The sequence below is a fragment of the Dendropsophus ebraccatus genome, chromosome 2 (assembly GCF_027789765.1).
Source record: "Dendropsophus ebraccatus isolate aDenEbr1 chromosome 2, aDenEbr1.pat, whole genome shotgun sequence".
Lineage (NCBI taxonomy): Eukaryota > Metazoa > Chordata > Amphibia > Anura > Hylidae > Dendropsophus > Dendropsophus ebraccatus.
The window spans coordinates 198,627,140-198,648,232 of NC_091455.1; the positions used below are offsets into that span (position 1 = coordinate 198,627,140).

Consider the following 21,093-nt stretch of genomic DNA (forward strand, 5'->3'; position numbering starts at 1 on the left):
TGAATATTTATAGAAAGTAAAACGTTCTATCATAATTATACATGCCCCACAATACAAAAAGAAAAAAAAAAAAAAAAGTTGAGCGCTATATAAAAATGTAAAAAATACATATACATAGATGTAATCTGTGATGACCAGGAACTATGAAACCACCCAAAAAAAAAACAAACAACAAAAAGTATCTAAAAGGCTCCCAAGATATATTGTGGACTTACTTGTCTGAACTGAGTCTCTGCATTTTCTTCTTTATTCTTGTCCGGGTGCAGCAATAAGGAGAGCTTGCGATAGGCTTTTCTGATGTCAGCAGCTGTAGCATCCTGCAAACAAGAAGAGGTGGGAGGGAGATGAGGGAACACAAAGCAAACTTTTGTAAAGAAGCTGAAATTCCCAGAGCCTTGTTAAGATGTAGAGATAGCCAACCAAGCACAGGACCTAAGGCAATGTAATTCGAGACATCAGGGAACAAGCTCGAGAGACCCACATGAATGAACAATTATTCAGCCTAATTTCACTTTCTTCCCAACTTCTCCGTGAACATCATATCTTACCCCGTGTAAAGTACATATTCATTTACTTTACACTCAGACTTATTAACCTGCAAATCTTTACGAGACAACTTAGGAATGTTCGGCTTTTATCCTCCGAAGACAAATCAACAAGAGTCCCATATGAGGGTCATACATTTTAGTTTGCCCTCACCAGTCAGGATGGCTTGTGCTCCCTTAAACAAAAACAGCACTGAAATTCCACGAGGAATCTGTTCATATACAGTCTGTGCCTCAAAAAAACTCAAAAACTTTACTTCTATATAAGTAATGAAAATTAAAAAAATAAATTTATAATGTGTTCTTTCTGGCCTTAAAAGACAAAGCATCAGTAAATTTATTTCCATTGTGGTTACATCAAGAGTTCTAATAGTCCGGAAGCAAATGTCACATTATCGACAATTAATTTTACTCAAAATGTAATAATTGTCAGCTTTAGTATTTAAAAAAAAAATACGGCACCAGCCAGGGTACACAACTTTTAAACCTTGAAATCAAAAATTATGAACTACTTTGCCTTTACTCCCTACCAGAATGTGTATCCAATAGAAAACCCTTGTTAACACAAAAAAAAACAGCTGCACACGTCAAGCAATACTACAAACACAAATGTTTGGTGATTGTTTTGGGATATCCATAGGAAACATAAAATTCTGTCTTGATTAGAAACTAGAAATCAAAAAAAAAAAAAAAAATTCAATGGTTAAAAAAAATTAACAATATTCAGTACAAGAAAATACAAAATTTTAACCCAATTCCAGGGCTATTAAAGCTAGGGTAATATAAGGACTTCTACTGCAAAACTGCCATGTTGCATTGTGACCTTGCATCTAATGATTGGCAATGTGCTCACAATTCGACATATGACGTGACCGACACGATAGTCGCACAAAATCAAACTCTGATGCACTGGCAATTTCGTCTTCAGCCTCAACTGTAAGGAAGTCACATGACAGCTCGTTGCAAAAATATTGTGATTGTGCAACTTGCAGTTTACTGTCACGGTTGTCCTATAACAGTAGCCTATAACAAAATGGAATCTTATCAGTGGATTTTTGAATAGTTAGGCCCCGGCCATGTAACAATACCCTCTAAGGTGCATTCACATGGTTTAGTCCATTTTTATTTTTTATTTTTTGCTGTCATCACCAAATAACAAAAAATTTTTTGGACAAAATGCAGCTGTTTGGCTACAATTTTTGAAAAATATTGTTAGCACCACCCACATTGGCGCAGGGATTTCCGCCACAGCAAAGGCTCACAGTGTCCAAAAATGACAGGAGCATCATTAGCCCTGCCCTACAGAAACTAGCAGCATGGCAATTTTATACTGCCTTAAAATTATTATATTGTGACAAAAAAAAATTCTCCTTAAGAATTTCTCCTTAAGCATGGACCATTCACATTACATAAATAACTACTGTTTGTAAAGAGTCACATGCATTTTTAAAGGTAGGCATATGAAGATACAGCATATACTACAATATACCTTCACACTTACTATATACACTTCACACACATCAAATCATTATTAGCATTGATCTTACAGCAACATCTAAACTACAAGAAGTCTTTCAGCAATGGAATACAATAAAGTAATAATTTATATATATATATATATATATATATATATATATATATATATATATATACACATACATACATACATACATACACACAAATAATAAAACCTAATTCTAGAGACGGAGACAACTATTCTCAGAAGATAATTCCTCCCTTGTTATTTCAATTCTATTACAATTTACACAAATATAAAAAAGGAATAAAAAAAAGGCTAAATGCAATAAAAAAAATATAAAAACAAAGAAAAATAATCATACTGAATATCAAACTAGAAATGGATCTAGAAGTGATGTGAATTGCAAAGAAATGCTCAGACCAGTGGTCACTACCAGTATAGAAAAAGTAACCCAATCAGGGGGGGAATGGCTATGGGGAACAGCAGAGCTTTATTCTGCTGCCGTTCACACATTTTCTCATCTAACACAATGTAGATCATAGCGAAAAATCCCAGTGTGTAGATGCTCGTCCTGATAAAGCATCAGTATATCTGCCTCGTGCCAAAATCTATCTATATACACATACGGCCTTATAGCCTGGTTTTCCAGTCTCAGAAACTTTTTTTTTTTCAGTGTTTTTGCTGTGTATCTATTGGCGAATGCCTGTGCACTGAATGATTAATTTCAGCAGCCATGCCAACTCATTTAACCCTATGGCTCCGGGCCCACTTTGCACTATTTCGGGGGGGATTTTTTTTTTGTTCAAACAAAATATATTAATATACAGAATCTCAAATGTTATAGTTATTTGTTATGCCTTTATGTGTTTTTAGTATTTTACTTTTTTTTTACCTTTGCTTTAACATTGTTGATGTCAATATAATTTTTTTTCCCCTGTTACTCAACAACACACATAAATTACAGTGTATAGCTTCCAGAGAAACTCAAGTATGTCAAATAAAAAGGAATTTTAGAATTTAAGTTTGTTTTTTTTAGACTCCACAGCATTTTTTTTTTAATTTGTGACATATATAACATTTCTAGGCAAATACATATAGAAATATATACAGTAGCAATAATAATGAAAACTATATGAAAGCAAAAATTTTCCATGGTTAAAAAAAATATATATAAAAAAAATATAATTATAATAGACCATATATGTGTGACTTCTCATTAACTCATCAAGCTCTGCTACCGCCCCAACAATAAAAAAAAAAAAAAAATGTGAATCTTGCAATAACATGAGTAGAGGAAAGTTGGCTACCACTGGCAAGGATAACAAAAAAGCTTTAGGGAAAGATCAAAGATCAGGAGTAGCGTGTAACAGCTTCTGATTTATTGATGATTATTAATTGATCATTTTCCGATCAACGGTCAGTGACACAAAATGAAAAGACAAGTAACCAGCACTGATTTGTTGTCAGGTCTGGTTCCAAAAAGTAAAAAAAAAAAATTAAATAGAGAACAGAAAAAAAAAATGCAGAAATCAAAGCTTTTGTGTAACCCTTTCCAAAAATAATACTGTAGAAGCATCATCTTTACTGTGGATTATTTTCTTTGGAGAATGAAATGTTATAAAAGGAAATGAATTGTTCAATTTAATCCAAGTGATGTATTTTATGCTGGAAAGAGAACAGCATCCTGACAAGGTAAAATAAATATAACGCCGTTCAAATGTACCTAGCAATTTGTACATCTAAAATTATTATTACTAGAATTGAATGTACAAAAATAAATGTTAATTTCAGGATATCTTCTAAAAATAAAAAGTTTTTAGAAGGTGTAAAAATACACTATATATATATATATATACACACACACATACATATATATATATATATATATATATATATATATATATATATATATATATATATATATATATATATACACACACATATATTATAATTTGGAATTTCTCCTTTTCCCTTTGAATAAATTTTTATGGTATTTAAAACTAAAGAATTAACAAAGACATAAAATATACCTGCACAAAACAAAACATTCAAAAAAAATTCTGTATAATGAGCCCTAATATTTTGCAGTCAAGTATAAATACTAGAAAAAAAAAAACAATAAAACAAAAACACAAAAAAAATATTCAGACTCTTCAAACCCCACAAGATGAAAAGGTTGTGTGAAGCAGCCAGCCCTGAATGAAATATGTCCTCTCTCTCCTGTAGGGACACGAGGCGGTGTGCGAGTGTGTGTGCAATGTTTGGAAGTGCTGAAGCTCCATCTAGAGGCCCTTATTTTAATATAAATCACCCAACTCAAATATTAAAGGTGATCACACGGAAAACACGGACATTTCGCTAATTTATATCACCAAACATAAAAAACACAGGAGGCAGAGTCAAATACCTCTGACCACTTATACTTTCTTACTAAATAGGAAATTAATTATATATAAACAGCAAAGAATTCACCCAGTATATTAAAGACTTAAAACACGGGGCAATCTAGGAAGAATTATAAAGAGTAAAATATTATAGAAAAATAAACATGGAATAAGCACGTTAAAATTTATATTAAATATATAATACACTAAAAAAAAAAAAAAAAAAAAGTGTATACATTTTTTATATTTTCCCCTTTTCATACACCTAAGATATTACCGTATATCAACATCTAATTTACAGCTATTTGCACTTATTTAGAGATGGGGCATCTTCCACATCTACCAATACACAGCGATAGTAAGCATATGTATTCAACCTAATAGTAATTTCCCCAGGTGATCAGATTATTAATATGGTAAGGCACAAGGTCCACTAGAACAGGATATGGATTCTAAAGTTCTGTTTGTAAGGGAATCCCCACTGGGAAAATAAATAAATAAAATCATAAAAACTGTTAAAAATTTAATACTACAATTTTGATGATTGGTAACACATTCCATGCTGATCTGGGGGGGGGGGGCAGTATTTACTTGTATGAATGGGCTCTTAGGCTACATTTAAACATTCTGTCTTTTTTTCCAGGACCGTATATTAAGTTATACTATGAATTTTTGGGAGGGGGATCCGTTAAAATGTAGAGTGTAAAAAAAAAAAAAAAAAAAAAAAGGGGCACTAGCTAGAACTACGGACCCACATTTTTAGCTGATGTTACTGGAAAATATACAGATCCCATAGACTTCAATTGGTGTGTCCATGACGCAGTTACGGTCCGCACTTGGGATTTTGACAGCCCAAAAGAAATCAGGCCCCAAATTTGTCCGTAATTGCAGATCTGTAGTTATACTGAGCGTGTGAACATAGCCTGAGGCTTCTATGGAGCGTTAGAATCCTTCCATATTTCCAATCTGATTTAGGGGCACACGGAAGTTCGGTAAGATTGAGTATTTAACAGGGATAAGAGAACACCCCGTAGTTAGTATCACCAGAGCATCATGTGGCAGCAACTATGGATCAAATGGTACAAAGGCTTAAAGGGGTTATCCAGCGCTACAAAAACATGGCCACTTTTCCCCCTCCCGCCTCCAGGTCAGGTGTGGTTTGCAATTAAGCTCCATTTACTTCAATGGAACCGAGTTTGAAACCCCACCCAATCTGGAGACAAGAGAGGGGGAAAAGTGGCCATGTTTATGTAGCACTGGATAACCCCTTTAACCCTTTGAGGACCAGGCCCAAAATGACCCAGTGGACCGCGCAAATTTTGATCTTAGTGTTTCCGTTTTTCCCTCCTCCCCTTCTAAGAGCTCCAGCACTTTCAGTTTTCTATCTACAAGCCATGTAAGGGCTTATTTTTTACAGGAATAGTTGTACTTTGTAATGGCGTCATTCATTCTACCATAACATGTATGATGGAATTCCAAATATATTATTTATGAAGATATAAATTGGTGAAATCGCAAAAAAGAATGCAATATGGTAACGTTTGGGGGGTTCCTGTGTCTACATAATGCACTATATGGTAACAGCGACATGACACTATTATTCTATAGGTCAGTCCGAACACAACCATATGCAGGTTACACAGATTCTCTAATGTTATATATATTTTTTAAATGAAATCCTTTTTTTTGGCAATTAATTATAAATAAAATGGGCCTATTGTGACGCTTATAACGGTTTTATTTTTTCACCTATGGGGCTGTATGGGGTGTCATTTTTTCCGCCATGATCTCTAGTTTTTATTAATACCATATGTGTAAAGATCAGACGTTTTGATCACTTTTTATTAATTTTTTTATATATATAATGTAACATAAAATCGGTAATCCGCGCACTTTTTCCCCTCTTTTCGTGTACGCCGTTCACCGTTCGCAATGACGCTTGTTATATTTTAATAGATCGGACAATTACGCACGCTACGGTATATTATATGTTTATCTATTTATTTATTTTTATATGTTTTATTTATATAATGGGAAAGGGGGGTGATTTCAACTTTTATTGGGGGAGGGGTTTTGGGGTAGTGTAATAGTGTTTTTAACTTTTTTTTTTTTACACATTTGAAGTCCCTTTGGGGGACTTTTACATAGATTGGTTTGATTTCTACACTGATGAATGCTATGCCATAGGCATAGCATTGATCAGTGTTATCGGCGATCTGCTCATTGAGCCTGCCTGTGCAGGCTTAGAGTAGCAGAGCGCCGATCGGACCGCATGGAGGCAGGTAAGAGACCTCCAGCAGTCCGTTTTACCGAGTGTGACTGCGGGGGTCCCGATCGGTAAGTGACAGGGGACTCCCCCTGTCACTTACACTTAAGGGGTTAATGACACGCGGCAGCGCGATCGCTGCAGCGTGTCATTGCCGGTGAGGTCCCGGCTGCTCACTGCTCCGGAGCGCGCTTCATAGCGGGAATAACACCCAGGGCGTACAGTTACGCCCTAGGTCGTCTGGGGACAGACTTCCATGGCGTAACTATACGCCCTGGGTCGTCTAAGGGTTAAGACAGTTTAGCGTGAGTTTATAATTTACACCCAAATTGTGTCCCTGTAGGGTTCAATGACCTGCACCGTTTATTGATCATTTTTAAGGCATGGACTTTGCCATACACAACTGTAACACCCACACTGTACACCCAACTTCTATAAGCACCTGATTTCAATAACATGAAAATTTAGAAAAAAAAAAAAGAGAATTGTATACAGAAGCACCATGGCGGACCAAGCAGGATCTACCTGCACAGCTTCATCATGTGCATCCTGTCATGTGTCTGATGAGAAAAATAGAATTAATTTGAATCACAATAAAGTAAACTCCTGCAGGTCATGGATCACATGCAACACTGCTGCAAATAAACCGACTGACTGAATTTATATTCTAGGATGTAGTAAGAACATTCGAAATACTTAAAACGCAAAGCCACTAGGGTTATCAAGAAGCATCGCAAAGTGGTGCATTCAACAGGCCTGAAAATGGAGCAGATGCTATTCAACAGACGATCGGTGTAGGGACTGACCAGGGTCGGTCCATACAGTAATTACAGGAGCCAATCCGGGGACACCATTAGCGATAGAAGGTGCATTAGCTTTGATGGATGCTGCCTGCAGTCATTTATCAGAAATGGTTCTCAAGTGTTCCCAATGATGCACGCATCGGAGGACATCACAAAGAACGTCCCTTTTACCAACTCAAAGGGTGGAGAGGGGGGGGGACCTGCAGACTTTAAAGAATCCATGGAGCTTGTTCCCTGTTATAATGTATCAGTCTGTTAAAAGGAGTCAATAAATTATACAGCTACGTAAATTGTGCAGACCGCAAAGGCAGCCATTGTTTACATTTAATGGAGACACAGCGAGAAGACGTGTCTTCAGGCCATCGGTTACAGAACTTGCCCTTCCTTAGAGTTAAATGAATTACAGATTACCTTGTCAATGATAGAAGACTGCGAGAAAAGGGGGGCGACGAGGATAAAACAATACATGGAATATCTCCTTTAAGAAAAAGCAGAGGCATGCTGACACTGTGCAGAAGGAACAGCTTCCTTTATCTGGTTACTAAACTAAAAAAAGAAAAAAAAACACACATCCTATAGACATAATAGTAACCTGGCTGTATACTACATAGTGTCTGGGCCGTGATTAGGCAAGATCTGAGGGGGTATGTGGACATCCCATAGATGTTCCTGGTATGACGGAAATCTCTTTGTTATACGGTCACTCTCAGGATGTGATAACAATGCAACGTTTGTGAAATCCAATGGGTGGCTCATAGGACCATCCTGACTCTCTCCGACAAACTTAAGGCGGCTCACACACATTGGTTTTGAGCGCTTGGTTGCCAGATGTGGAATAGAGATGAGCACGACTCAAGCATGCTCGAGACCGATCGTTCGGCATTTGATTACCAGTGGCTGAAGTTGGATGCAGCCCTAGGGAGTCTCGGAAAACATTGATACAACCATAGGCCATAGGCTGTATCCATGTTTTCCTGGACTCCCTAGCGCTGCATCCAACTTTGCCAGCCACCGGTATTCAAATGCCGAACGATCGGTCTTTATGTACAATAAGTAATCAGGTGGTCCTACCAATATTGGCATGTATGGCCAACTCTCAAAAGACTACAATATTCCCCACTGCTGCCAAGACAACCCATCAGCACACACCATGATAGTGTTACAGGAGCACTGGTCTGCTTATAAGGGGAGCCTCCCTTTTTTTGTAAAACTACTTATGTTAATGTCACTATTGACCCCCAGGATAAATAGACGGAATAAGAGTTAACACTGATCCCGTCTTTTTCAGTAATGTGATACCACAGGGACACAGCTCCTACATCATCCTATGCCATAATGCAAGAACTACATGCTCCCACACTGCATAATGATGCCATGATACTGGAACAGGTTAAAAAACATGGTAGATTATTAGTGGTGCATGATGCAGACCAGGAACCAGCGTCGTTCTGTCACAGATTCTTCCCCAACATACAAGGCCAGATGATGATCCTGCCATTCAAAAATGGCCCTTAAAATGGTGCAACTGGGAACAAAAGGAGAAAAAAAAACTTAAAGGCGTTATCCAGCGCTACAAAAACATGGCCACTTTTCCCCCTACTGTTGTCTCCAGTTCAGGTGTGGTTTGCAATTAAGCTCCAATTACTTCAATGGAACTGAGTTTCAAAACCCCATCCAAACTGGAGACAACAGTAGGGGGAAACTGGCCATGTTTTTGTAGAGCTGGATAACCCCTTTACACCTGCTACCTCCCAGAGATGAAGTCCAGTTCAATTTTTCAGCACTTCCTGGTTGCGCCTGCTCAGCCAATCAGCAGCCACAGTAGTGACCGCACCTTGCCTCTGATTGGCTGAGCGGGCACTGACCTTTTCTCAAGATGAGAACACGCTGAACAGCAGAAATGGGCTTTGTCAGGACAGTGGGAGCAGGGAATAGGGGCATTCAAGTACATTATTAGCAAACTGAGCAGGAGCTTTAAAATATAGGGGATACATAAATGGTTTTGTGTTGGCTTTGGTGTAAAATTGTCCAAAAATTTTGAGCAAACGCGTATTTGGTCAAAATTTTTACACTTGTGCAAAAAGTTTCCAAGTGAAAGCCCTGTTAACACCCCCCCCCCCCCCCCAATAATGTTAGACTTATAAGAGTCTCCTTAAGCGATAGGTTTACTTTGTCACAATTTATAGAACGCAGTCATTCACCCATTATAAATGGATTAACCAGGTGACATTATTGTTGGCTCTGAAACACATTAACACTAAAACCTTAAGAGCCATTAACCCTGGAATGTGTCTCCAGTGAAAAACAGAGTGTTATAGAAGCCAGGACAAAAAGTGTTGTCATTATGGACGTGTACAAAGCATCAGACGCACCATGCAAAATAAACAAATGTAAACGCTTCCATGCTAAAAGCACATGAAACGTGCCAATCCAGCAACATTCATCTCTGTGTGTACCTCTATTATGCCTCTTGTTAACATCGCTTATGTAAACCGAGTGGTCATCATCTCCCAGTATACGCAGAGTACCATCCGTTATATCTACTCTAACAAAGAGCGGTGTTAGCATGCCTGATGAAGACACCTTTCCACATCCCATCCAAAACCCATTTGCTAGGTAAAGTCACCAATAGCACATTACATGGAGCTATAGTGTGTATAGCAGGGGTACTCAACAACTTTTAGTGAAGGTCCGCTTACCGAGGTCTATAGTCAGGTGAAGGTCCGAGCTGAACATCCGTAGGAAACGTGTTTTGTTACTTTTCACAAAGTTCAACTATTTACGTACAGAATTGCTGCTTATTAGCGGGAAAACTGGCATATTTTCTCTCTCACCAGCCCTTTGATATTAGGTACAAAGGGGGTGACTGCCCTGGTAGTATATAGCCCCCTGTTGCTCCCCGAGTAGTGTATAGCCCCCCCTGTGCGCTCTCCCCCAGTAGTATATAGCCCCCTGTTGCTCCCCTAGTAGTATATAGCCCCCCTGTGCGCTTACCCCCTGTAGTATATAGCCCCCTGTGCGCTGTCCCCCAGTAGTATATAGCCCCCTGTGAGCTCCCCCCAGTAGTATAAAGCCCCCCTCTGCGCTCTCCCCCAGTAGTATATAGCCCCCCTGTGCTCTCCCTCTGTAGTATATAGCCCACCTGTGCTCTCCCTCTGTAGTATATAGCCCCCCTGTGAGGTCCCCCCAGTAGTATATAGCCCCCCTGTGAGGTCCCCCCAGTAGTATATAGCCCCCCTGTGAGGTCCCCCCAGTAGTATATAGCCCCCCTGTGAGGTCCCCCCAGTAGTATATAGCCCCCCTGTGAGGTCCCCCCTGTAGTATATAGCCCCCCTGTGCGCTCTCCCCTTATAGATGGCCCCCATTCAAAAAAAAAAACCAAACAAACCACAACTCACCTAGCACCTCGTTCCCCGGCTGTCTTCTTCTTTCCTCCTGGTCCGGCCCCCGGCTGATACGCGCTCTCTTGGGATGTCCCGGGGATTCCCCAGCAAAGCACGCATCAGTGACCTCAGTGTACGCCGCCGGCCTGTACTTCCGGGAAGTTCAGGCCGGCGGCGTACACTGAGATCACTGGTGCGCGCTCTGCTGGGGAATCCCCGGGACATCTCCAAGAGAGCGCTTATCAACCGGGGACCGGACCGACACTGCCCCCAGCCCCACAGGCGTACTGACATCTAAAGACAGTATGGGGCGGGCGGCAGTGCGGTGGGGAGCGGGACCTCCTAACCGCCCCGGGATGGACTGGATGTATAGGTACATGCTTGAAAGGAAGACCTCTGTATAAAAGATGGAGGAGGTCAATGGGGGGATAACACAGTCCTAAATGAGATCGGGGTGGGGGGGCATCTCCGCTAAAGTCTATGGTGGTAATAAAAGAAGAGAAGTCATATGCTCATAGGTTCGCGGCCATGATGATGACTGAAAAGACAGCAAAACTGGCTATGCATCTAATGTAGGGGAGAGAAGGATCGGCATGTTGGATTTCGGGAAGATGAGTAGCCAGCGAGCTGTGTGAACCTTTCCTCTCCCTATTAAGAATGTATGAAGCCTTCTTGAAGCCTAACTTTCATGTATATGGGGTAAAAGAGAGATGGCCATTATCTGAGGGCTAATCAAGGTGTATGCACATAGGTTATTAGAAGTTTTGAGCGGACCTGTCAAACTGTTTGGGTTCGGCAACGTCCTCCAAACCTGACCGCTTGGCATCTGACTCTTGCTGCCAGGGGAAGATGGATGCCGCCCTAAGAAAACCTTGAAAACATATATATCCATGTTTTCCCGACAGCCTTAGTGCAGCATCCAACACCAAGTGTTTGTAATTTATATATTTTTTTTTAGTTATCATGAAAAACACGGCACTTCCTGTTTTCTGACTTTTTTTTCCCGTAAAAGAGTCAGAAAACAGGACGTCCTGTGTATCCCAGGCTATCTGAGCGCTCACAGAGAGAAGGCAGTCATGTGATTAATAGATACATTGAGCTGTGTCTCTGTACTGGCCAGAATTCCTGTGTTTAGTCTGTTTTTTACAACCAGTACGAGTCAGAAAATCTGCCTTCCGGAGACTGGACCTGGATTTCTGGTAAGTACAGCTTTCTTTGTTTTACAGCATGATAACAAAAAATAATGAATGTATATTGCAAACTTGCTTTATATCACATCTACTGTTGATTTAGATTAAAAAATTTAGACACACAAGGCACATGCCTTGTGCGTCTATCCTATAATCTAGTTCGGTCTCTAAGGGTGGGGTCATACTACGGAATTCTCGCGGACAATGTCCGCGGAATTCCGTTGTGTGTCCGCACAGACGCGCACCTTTCCGCCAGCTCCATAGACCGGCGTATTCCGCCGAAAGAAGTGACATGTCCCTTCTTTCGTCGGAACGCGGAATATGCCGGCCCATAGAATGGTGTCTATGGAGCCGGCGAAAAGGCGCGCGGCAATACTGCGGAATTCCGCTGAGTTTATCCGCGAGAATTCCTCAGTATGAACCCACCCTTATATTTCCAGCAAATTATTGTCTGTACAGGTTCCCAGGTGGATCATGACAGCTACTTATTGCAATGTACAAAGCCAGGTGCTGCGATGGGGCCAACACAGAGACCCACATGTATCCCCAGAATGGCAGGGATTAGTTTGGGATAACTTTGGTGGGTGGAATAACGAAGCACAAGATGCTAAGAAGTTCCTAATACATTCATTACAAGTGTTGACATTAGAACAAGGGTACCTATCATTTAAACAATCTTCTGACATCATAGCACCTAGACCGCGCCTGATACAAACCTCTGACATGTCACTGAGACCCCCACCGATTGTTAGAATGAAGGGGCAGAAGCGTGCACTCTGCCTCGTCATCTCTATGTCACTGCTAAAGTAGCGGTGGACGGAATTGTAACAGCCCAATGGACTTCTGGTACAGCGATTACCGAAAGTTCCTTAGGGCTCTAATAAATTCCGTCAACAGCTACTTTAGCAGCGAGAAGGAGATGACAAGGCAGAGCATGTGCTGCTGTACAGTACGGGTCTTCCCCTTCACGATCAGCGGGGGTCTCAGCACCCAGACCACGACTTATACAAATCGCTATGACATATCAGAAGTTTGCTTAAATTATAAGCACCCTTTAAGCCCTTCCTAACCAACAAGGTTTGCACAGTTCCTACCTCTTTGTGAGAAAGTCTTGCAAAAAAAAAAAAAAAAAAACAGGAACTGCTGGCCTGTATGTTGTATCTTATATGAGACTATATTGTAAGTAAATGTACGTGTCCTAGCAGAAGTCTATGATGGAGACTGCACCCTGATATAGTCCAGTAAATGAATTGTTATATCACATGATGCATGACTGCCTATGAGGCCACTTCTTGTGAACATGTTGGACCCCTTTACGCTAAGTAAGGTAGAGTGAATGGTCAGCGAGGACATTAATTCTTTTTATTACACAGTATTGATTTTCAATTTGTTATGAGATTTACTACAGCAGGAACGGCTACTCCGATAGAGAGATGCATAAGATTTAAGGGTCGCAACCACGGTACGGACATGAATTAGGAACTTTTTAAAATGTGTTCAATGAGAAACCGCTGAGAACGGCTTAGAATACCAAATGGCGGCAGAAGTGAATAAGCGTCTCAGCTTATTAGATAGACACAACTGCAAGAGCAAAAAATAGACAAAAAGTGTAGTCTTATATATGCCATTTTAGCTTTAACAATAACATTTAAAGGGGTTGTCCAGGATTAGAAAAACACAGCTACTTTCTTGTAAAAACAGTCTGACCTGCAGATTTTAAAATGTCACTGTTATAGCTTTCAAAATTAAAATTGGCAGGGGATGTAACATAAAGAAAGTTAATAATTATACTTACTTGTATTCAGGTCCAGACTTTTTAGTCTTGTGCTGGTCGAAAAAAAAAAAGAGACCAAACACTTCAGGAGACTGTACCTGGATACAAGTAAGTATAGCTTTGTTTTAAAGTGTCACTGTTGTTTAAAAATTTTTTTTTTATTTACTCGTCATAGAGACATGTCAAAAGTTTTGATCAGTCCAGGTCTGAACACCACGGTGCAGCAACTGCACCAACTCTCCGCTCTGCGTTTGGGGGGGGGGGGGGGGGGGTCTGGCTTATGATGGAGAACTCTTTTAGAGCAAGGAGAGGACACATCCCTCTCCCAGCTCGTTCTCCTGATTAGTACAGGTCATAGAACCATCAAAACTTTTGACATGCTTTATATCACATATACTGTTGGTTAAGGGTGCGTTCACACCTACAGGATCCTCAGCAGATTTGATGGTGCAGATTTGATGCTGTGTGCAGTTATTTAAATCGACTCTGTACCCACAATCTGACCCTCCAAACCACTTGTACCTTCAGAAAGCTGCTTTTAATCCAAGATCTGTCTTGGGGTCCGTTCGGCAGGGGATGCAGTTATGGTCATAAAAACAACTTTTAATCGGGCAGCGCTGTGTCTTAACAGCTGGGGCTTACATTTGTATATGCATTAGGCTGGCACATCCTCTCTGTCCTTCCTCCCCACCCTCCTTGTCATTAGGAATGCTCCAGGAACATTTACTGCTGTTTGAGCTTCGCACAGGTGTATTAACGATCCAGCCCATGTTCACTATACACACAGGTGGGGAATAGGAAGCAATTTTCCTGGAACATGAGGAGGAGGGACAGAGAGGGTGTGCCCGCCTAATGCATATACAAATCTAAGCCCCTGCCGTTAGACACAGCGCTGCTGGATTAAAAGTTATTTTTATGACAATAACTGCATCACCTGCCGAACAGACCCCAGGACAGATCTTGGGATTAAAAGCAGCTATCCGAAGGTACAAGTGGTTTTGGGGGGTCAGATTGTGGGTACAAAGTCGCTTTAAATGAAATCTGCAGAAAATACGCTGCCGATCAGGTAAGTGTGAACGTACCCTAAGAGTTTTAATTTTATAACGACAGTGACACTTTAAGCCTGAGGCATGTCCGCTTATATGTAGGATACATTGTGAATGTTCCACCTAAACTTCAAAATAGGAAATCAAAAGCTGTAGACAACACATGTAGCTGCAGGATGTCCTGTACATATCACTGACCTGTTAGTGTCCCTCCCATCACTACTAGAGGGGGGCAGCGTGTCCTCCCCACATCACACTATCAGGGGATAGTGTGTCCTCCCCACATCACATTAGCAGGGGGGCAGCGAGCCCTTCCCACATCACACCAGCAGGGGATAGTGTGTCCTCCCCACATCACACTAGCAGGGAACAGTCTGTCCTCCCAACATGATCATACCAGCAGGGGGCAGCGTGTTTTCCACACATTATCATTACAGGCCTCCTTACTCCAACCTGGGATGAACAGAAGTGTGTAATAAAGGCATCTTATGGTTCTAAACTGTGGGAGCTGCTTGTGCTTTTTTTTAGCCAATCAAATATCCCTCTCTACTGGTGGTCTGGCTGGGCCATGAACTGTGTGTTCGTGTAACCGCTGCTCCTAATAACTCAGCTGGGTAAACACAGCTTAGACGATGGCCAGTTTTTTGAAACAAACATCCTCAGTCTCTCAGTCCAGTGAAGGATTGTGCGGGCAGCCCCTCCTGCTGCTCTCCGCTCGCTGTCTGAGCATGTAATAGCACAGGCAGCGAGCGGGGAACGAGGGGGAAGTGAGCGCTGAGCTGACGCTCTGAGATCGCTTCTCCCTCATTATCATACCATGTAATATGGCCTTTATAATCTGTCAACTGGTCAAAATGTTTGTGTGTGGCTTGGTGTCACATCTAGCTGTCACGATCTCTCATTTAGAGGGACACTACCCAATAGTAGCCTCTGAGATGCTTTTTACAGAGCAGCAGAAGCACTTTTACACCCTCCTGTGGCAAGATCTAGTATCTAATCAGACATAACCTGTAATCATTATATATCCCCCAAGAGATAACTGCACAATGAGTTTTGCAGCAATTCAGCATTTTTTAAATTGCACTGTGGTGTTGATTTGTTACTGGTGGAGTAGTATGTATTGCACTGCAGTGCTAGTTTGTAGCTGTTGGAGAAGTATGTTATGCACTGCGGCACTGATTTTTCACTGACGGAGAAGTACTTATTGCACTGCGGTGTAAAATTGTTACTGGTGGAGAAGTACTTATTGCACTGTGGTGTTGATTTGTTACTGGAGGAGAAGTACTTATTGCACTGTGGTGTAAAATTGTTACTGGTGGAGAAGTACTTATTGCACTGTGGTGTAAAATTGTTACTGGTGGAGAAGTACTTATTGCACTGTGGTGTTGATTTGTTACTGGAGGAGAAGTACTTATTGCACTGTGGTGTAAAATTGTTACTGGTGGAGAAGTACTTATTGCACTGTGGTGTAAAATTGTTACTGGTGGAGAAGTACTTATTGCACTGTGGTGTAAAATTGTTACTGGTGGAGAAGTACTTATTGCACTGTGGTGTAAAATTGTTACTGGTGGAGAAGTACTTATTGCATGGTGGTGTTGATTTGTTACTGGAGGAGAAGTACTTATTGCACTGTGGTGCTGATTTGTTACCGGTGGAGTAGTATGTATTGCACTGCAGTGTTATGGTGCGTTTACACAGAGAGATTTATCTGACAGATTTTGGAAGCCAAAGCCAGGAATGGATTTGAAAAGAGGAGAAGTCATTCTTAGTCATTCCTTTATGGCCTGCTCCCTGTTTATAGTCTGTTCCTGGCGTTGGCTTCCAAAATCTGACAGATAAATCTCTGTGTAAACACACCATTAGTTTGTAGCTGTTGGAGAAGTATGTATTGCTGCACTGTGGCATTGATTTTTCACTGGTGGAGTAGTACGTATTGCACTGTGGCATTGATTTTTCACTGGTGGAGAAGTACTTCTTGCACTGTGGTGTTGATTTGTTGCTGGTGGAGTAGTACGTATTGCACTGCGGTGTTGATTTGTTGCTGGTGGAGTAGTACGTATTGCACTGCGGTGTTGATTTGTTGCTGGTGGAGCAGTACGTATTGCACTGCGGTGTTGATTTGTTGCTGGTGGAGCAGTATGTATTGCACTGTGGTGTTGATTTGTTGCTGGTGGAGTAGTACGTATTGCACTGCAGTGTTGGTTTGTAGCTGTTGGAGAAGTATGTATTTCTGCACTGCGGCATTGATTTTTCACTGGTAGAGAGGACATTCTTGTTCACACAGAGGCAGTCCCAACCTGACCTTGTCTACACTGATACACTGTAACAAACTGTACAGCGATGACCTGGACCAGATTTTATTTCTCTAAACACAAACCTTAATGTTTCCATTAATCACAAGACTCTAGAATTCCTAATAACCTGTAAAACACAAAGTGAAAGCTACATAACTAGGAATAACTTTGATTTGCACAAGACTGGAAAATCCCTGTAAATGACTATTCCATAGGCAGATGCTGAACTATAGCATAGTATTCATATAGTACTCAGCAGTAGGGATGGTCCGAACCTGGTTTGGTTCGGGTTCGTACAAACCCAAACCCTCAGAAATGATTCCCGCTGTCTGCCCGCTCCGTGGAGCCATAGGCTGTATCGCAGTTTTCCAGGCAGTCCTCCCGCTGTATCCACCCGCTGCACGGAGCGGGCAGACAGCAGGAAACTGATGCCGAGCGTTCGGGTTCATACGAACCCGAACCTTGGCAGGTTCGGACCATCCACTCAAATCAACAACCAGCATTGATTAGGAGGTCTGGCTCTAGACCACAGGAGTCAAACGCAAGGCCCTACAGCTGCTGCAAAACTACATCTCCCATCATGCCCTTGGAGCTGGGCACTATTCTAGTAAACCTCATCCATTCTTATCCTACCGCTACCCGTGACTTGATTGGGATATGCAGTGGTCACCGGATATATGATGGGCCGGTTGCTATGAAACAACTTTGGTAAAGACCAGAAATGACAGAGAAAACAACATGGAAACTACACAATGACATCAGCCTCAGCATCATATGGCAGAAGATCATAAGCTATGGCTGCTCCCCCCATCAATATTGGGGATGGGCTTCTGGTTTAGTAACATTTGGCCATTCATAGGTTTCTGGCAGACATGGCAGTGATCACAGCGATCACTGATCATTAGTCACCCCCAGATGTGAGACATCACCATAACAACAAGCTGCAACATTGTAACCAGTCATAGCTTCGCCCCTCCCCACTATCACCCCAAGTAACCTGATCCACATCACCACCCTCACCCCCAGTTACCTGCTCCTGCCCCCACCACCCCCAGTCACCTGCTCCCGTTCCCCCCCACAATCAGCCCCCAGTAACCTACTCCCGTTCCCCCCCACAATCAGCCCCCAGTAACCTACTCCCCCCCCCACAATCAGCCCCCAGTAACCTGCTCCCCCCCCACAATCGGCCCCCAGTAACCTGCTCCCCCATCACCATCACCCCCAGTAACCTGCTCCCCCATCACCATCACCCCCAGTAACCTGCTCCCCCATCACCATCACCCCCAGTAACCTGCTCCCCCATCACCATCACCCCCAGTAACCTGCTCCCCCATCACCATCACCCCCAGTAACCTGCTCCCCCATCACCATCACCCCCAGTAACCTGCTCCCCCATCACCATCACCCCCAGTAACCTGCTCCCCATCACCATCACCCCCAGTAACCTGCTCCCCATCACCATCACCCCCAGTAACCTGCTCCCCATCACCATCACCCCCAGTAACCTGCTCCCCATCACCATCACCCCCAGTAACCTGCTCCCCATCACCATCACCCCCAGTAACCTGCTCCCCATCACCATCACCCCCAGTAACCTGCTCCCCATCACCATCACCCCCAGTAACCTGCTCCCCATCACCATCACCCCCAGTAACCTGCTCCCCATCACCATCACCCCCAGTAACCTGCTCCCCATCACCATCACCCCCAGTAACCTGCTCCCCATCACCATCACCCCCAGTAACCTGCTCCCCATCACCATCACCCCCAGTAACCTGCTCCCCATCACCATCACCCCCAGTAACCTGCTCCCCATCACCATCACCCCCAGTAACCTGCTCCCCATCACCATCACCCCCAGTAACCTGCTCCCCATCACCATCACCCCCAGTAACCTGCTCCCCATCACCATCACCCCCAGTTACCTGCTCCCCATCACCATCACCCCCAGTTACCTGCTCCCCATCACCATCACCCCCAGTTACCTGCTCCCCATCACCATCACCCCCAGTTACCTGCTCCCCATCACCATCACCCCCAGTTACCTGCTCCCCATCACCATCACCCCCAGTTACCTGCTCCCCATCACCATCACCCCCAGTTACCTGCTCCCCATCACCATCACCCCCAGTTACCTGCTCCCCATCACCATCACCCCCAGTTACCTGCTCCCCATCACCATCACCCCCAGTTACCTGCTCCCCATCACCATCACCCCCAGTTACCTGCTCCCCATCACCATCACCCCCAGTTACCTGCTCCCCATCACCATCACCCCCAGTTACCTGCTCCCCATCACCATCACCCCCAGTTACCTGCTCCCCATCACCATCACCCCCAGTTACCTGCTCCCCATCACCATCACCCCCAGTTACCTGCTCCCCATCACCATCACCCCCAGTTACCTGCTCCCCATCACCATCACCCCCAGTTACCTGCTCCCCATCACCATCACCCCCAGTTACCTGCTCCCCATCACCATCACCCCCAGTTACCTGCTCCCCATCACCATCACCCCCAGTTACCTGCTCCCCATCACCATCACCCCCAGTTACCTGCTCCCCATCACCATCACCCCCAGTTACCTGCTCCCCATCACCATCACCCCCAGTTACCTGCTCCCCATCACCATCACCCCCAGTTACCTGCTCCCCATCACCATCACCCCCAGTTACCTGCTCCCCATCACCATCACCCCCAGTTACCTGCTCCCCATCACCATCACCCCAGTTACCTGCTCCCCATCACCATCACCCCAGTTACCTGCTCCCCACCATCACCCCAGTTACCTGCTCCCCATCATCACCATCACCCCAGTTACCTGCTCCCCACCATCACCCCAGTTACCTGCTCCCCATCATCACCATCACCCCAGTTACCTGCTCCCCACCATCACCCCAGTTACCTGCTCCCCCATCACCCCAGTTACCTGCTCCCCATCATCACCATCACCCCAGTTACCTGCTCCCCCATCACCCCCAGTTACCTGCTCCACCCCCAGGAACTGGTAGAAGTTTTGCTGAATCTCCTCCACCAAGTCAAACAGCTCCAGGTCCCCGTTGTCCCAGGCTGAGGCGGGGGGGAGCTGCCAGCAGCACAGGAGCAGCAGCGGCAGGCGGCAGCAGGCCCCGGGCAGCCACATCGTGCAGCACGACACACACACAGGCCGGCAGCCGCTCCGTCCTCCCCCTCCTCACAGCAGACGTGGCCGCCAGGCCCGGCTATACCGCTGACTACAAGTTCAGCTGCAGGAGCTCAGCGTGGGGGGCGGGGCTGACGACGTCACAGCAGTCATGGAGAGCCGGCATACGCGCTCTGCGACGGGACTGTGATGACGCGCGGGTCACGTGGTACGGAGGTGGTCATGTGACCATAGTGACTTTTCTATATAGTTGGGTCGCGCTTCTGCCGCTTTGTGTATGACGCGTCATGACTGGTGAGGGAAGCAGCTGCTACACAGTGTCCATGGTGGCGGATGTATTCCCAGCCTAAAGTGTATCCACAGAGCCTTTTGAAGATAATTGAACTGAGGGGCACTATATTTTATTCAGTATTGCTCTTCTTCTTCTTCTTCTTCCTATTCTGCTGTGATTAATACAGCCTGAACTGCTTTGCAATAAGACTCCGTTCCAACTGCGTTTCAAAGCCCTCGGCAGTGACAGGTGTGCTATCTATTTTTGGTTTAGAGCGGATTTGTCGATTTTAAAGGGCTTGTACCATCAGGCCTGGGCTGAAGCACTGGAGGCGGGCTGACTCACCCCCAGTGGGAGGAAACCCCCGCCCCTCTATCATATGGCTCCATTGATTTTAATGGAGCCGCGTCAAAGACGGGTGGGGGGTTCCGCCCACTGGGGGTGAGTCGGCCCGCCTCCAGTGCTTCAGCCCAGGCCTGATGGTACATTCCCTTTAAGGAATTTACTTTTAACCC

The 21,093-nt window shown here is 43.7% G+C and overlaps 1 protein-coding gene across 1 annotated transcript in view; it reads right to left on the bottom strand.

Annotated features, from left to right (window-relative positions):
• Positions 1 to 20,466, bottom strand: part of DNAJC1 (DnaJ heat shock protein family (Hsp40) member C1) — a 93,993-nt gene extending 73,527 nt beyond the window's left edge. The window contains exons 1-2 of the mRNA XM_069960528.1: positions 20,152 to 20,466; positions 216 to 317 (exon numbers count right to left, since the gene is read on the bottom strand). Coding sequence (XP_069816629.1) covers positions 216 to 317; positions 20,152 to 20,307 — 258 coding nt within the window. The 5' untranslated portion in view covers positions 20,308 to 20,466. The remainder of the gene's footprint in view (positions 1 to 215; positions 318 to 20,151) is intronic.
• Between the last annotated feature and the right edge of the window lie 627 nt (positions 20,467 to 21,093).